A 1621-nucleotide genomic window follows, 5' to 3' on the forward strand; every position below is an offset into this window, starting at 1 on the left:
CACCCACCCCACGCCACTCGGCGCACTCACCGAGACCTTCCTCCGCCGCTCCCCCGCCTCCTTGATGGCCTGGCCCGTGCGCCGCTTCTCAAGCAGCTCCTGGGGAGGGTTTTTGAGGGTGGGGTGGGGCCGGCGCGGCGCGGAGGGGGCGTGTGACGACGTGCGGACCGCAGGATATTTTGACGCAGCGGCGGAGGGCATGAGTGTTCCCGCCGCCCAGAGCGCCGCCGCCGCGCCGCGCGCCGGCCGCCGATCGACTCCGCTGCTTCGCTGCGGACCGCGATTCGCCGCGCCGCGACGCCCGCCGCTGCGGGCCCCCCGCCCGCGCGCCCGCAAATATCTGGCGCGATCGGGCTCCGGGGCATGCGGCTCGTCCTTGTCGACGGTGCGGCGCCGCGGGCGGCGCGCCGCAGCAGCCCGGCGCGCGGCGCTGCGCGCACCTGCTGGATCCTGAACTGCTCGTCCTTGTCGCTGTTGCCCTCCTCCTTTTTGGCGCCAAAACCGAACAGCGCCTGCACGCGCGCGACGGGGCGCCTGCTGCCCGCGGCGGCGCGCCTTCGTGTGGCGGGGGCGGCACGCGGGGCGCGCCGTGCAGCAGGCTGTTCGGTGCGTGCGTTGGGGCGCGGGTGCATGGGGGCGGCCGGCAAGGGCCCATGCAGCTCGCAAGCTGCGTCTCAAGCGCTGCACGTGCGAGGCGCTCCCCCTCTGGGTCGCACTCTCGGCCGCGCCGCCCATCTGCAAGGCTACAGCACCCATTGTCAGCGACATTTCACGCCCTGACGCACCCGCTGCTGACGCGGAGGCCACGCGTTTGCGCGACGAGAGCCATTTGAGCGGGTTGAGATGGGGCACGGGACGGCCTTCAAACGTAAGGGTCGAGCGGGTCTAATCACGTCTACTTATTACATGTGAAGGCTTTCCGCGAGCAGTGAGCTGATGCTGCACAGCGGCAGCCAGGGAGGCGCTTGGACTATGATCTGTGCGTTGCTCCGCCGCTGCTCTTCCTGCGCCAAGGCGGCGCCCTGAGAAGCTTTGCTGCTCAGTATGCCCTAGAGCAGCAGTTGCCCGTTACACATGGAGGGGGTGTTGACGTCTGGACGCCATGCTACTGGTCAAACGCATGCAGCGGCAGCGCCGGCGGAGAATTCTGCGGCGGCCTTATGTAGAGCGAAAAGTGTGCATGGGAGTAGTCAAACGTCAAAATATTCGGAGCTCTCTTTGATGCGCTTGCGTCTGCGCAATACACCAGGACACGCGCGGGCCGTTGCGCACAGGCGGTGCGGCCCATAACGCAGTGTTGGAGAAACCCGCTCCCGGCCGCATGCCGGCGGCCGATGGGGGTCGCACGCCACGGTCCACGGGCTGCGGCCGCGCTGCGTGACGGGGTCGCCCCTCGCCCCCATTTTGGGGCTCGGGAGCGCACCCCGGACGCCCCGTGCACGGCGCACCCTCCCACGCACACCCCTGAGCAAACGGCCCTCTGCTGAACTTGAGCTCTCAAAAGCCGTCCCTGGTGGCCGCCGCGGTCGCCATCAATCAAGTGGCGCCGCGGCCCCTGCTCGCCCGGCGCGGCGCAGCGGCCGGGCGAGGCGGGGCGTGGCCCAGATCACAGGCCAGCTGT

The 1621-nt window shown here is 70.0% G+C and overlaps 1 protein-coding gene across 1 annotated transcript in view; it reads right to left on the minus strand.

Annotated features, from left to right (window-relative positions):
* Nucleotides 1-829, minus strand: part of MNEG_11088 (hypothetical protein) — a gene marked incomplete at both ends in the record, with an annotated part of 2723 nt that extends 1894 nt beyond the window's left edge. Inside the window, 3 exons of the mRNA XM_014040438.1 lie at nucleotides 31-99; nucleotides 279-555; nucleotides 786-829. Coding sequence (XP_013895892.1) covers nucleotides 31-99; nucleotides 279-555; nucleotides 786-829 — 390 coding nt within the window. The remainder of the gene's footprint in view (nucleotides 1-30; nucleotides 100-278; nucleotides 556-785) is intronic.
* Nucleotides 830-1621: the final 792 nt, after the last annotated feature.

This window comes from Monoraphidium neglectum, assembly GCF_000611645.1.
Source record: "Monoraphidium neglectum strain SAG 48.87 unplaced genomic scaffold scaffold02586, whole genome shotgun sequence".
Lineage (NCBI taxonomy): Eukaryota > Viridiplantae > Chlorophyta > Chlorophyceae > Sphaeropleales > Selenastraceae > Monoraphidium > Monoraphidium neglectum.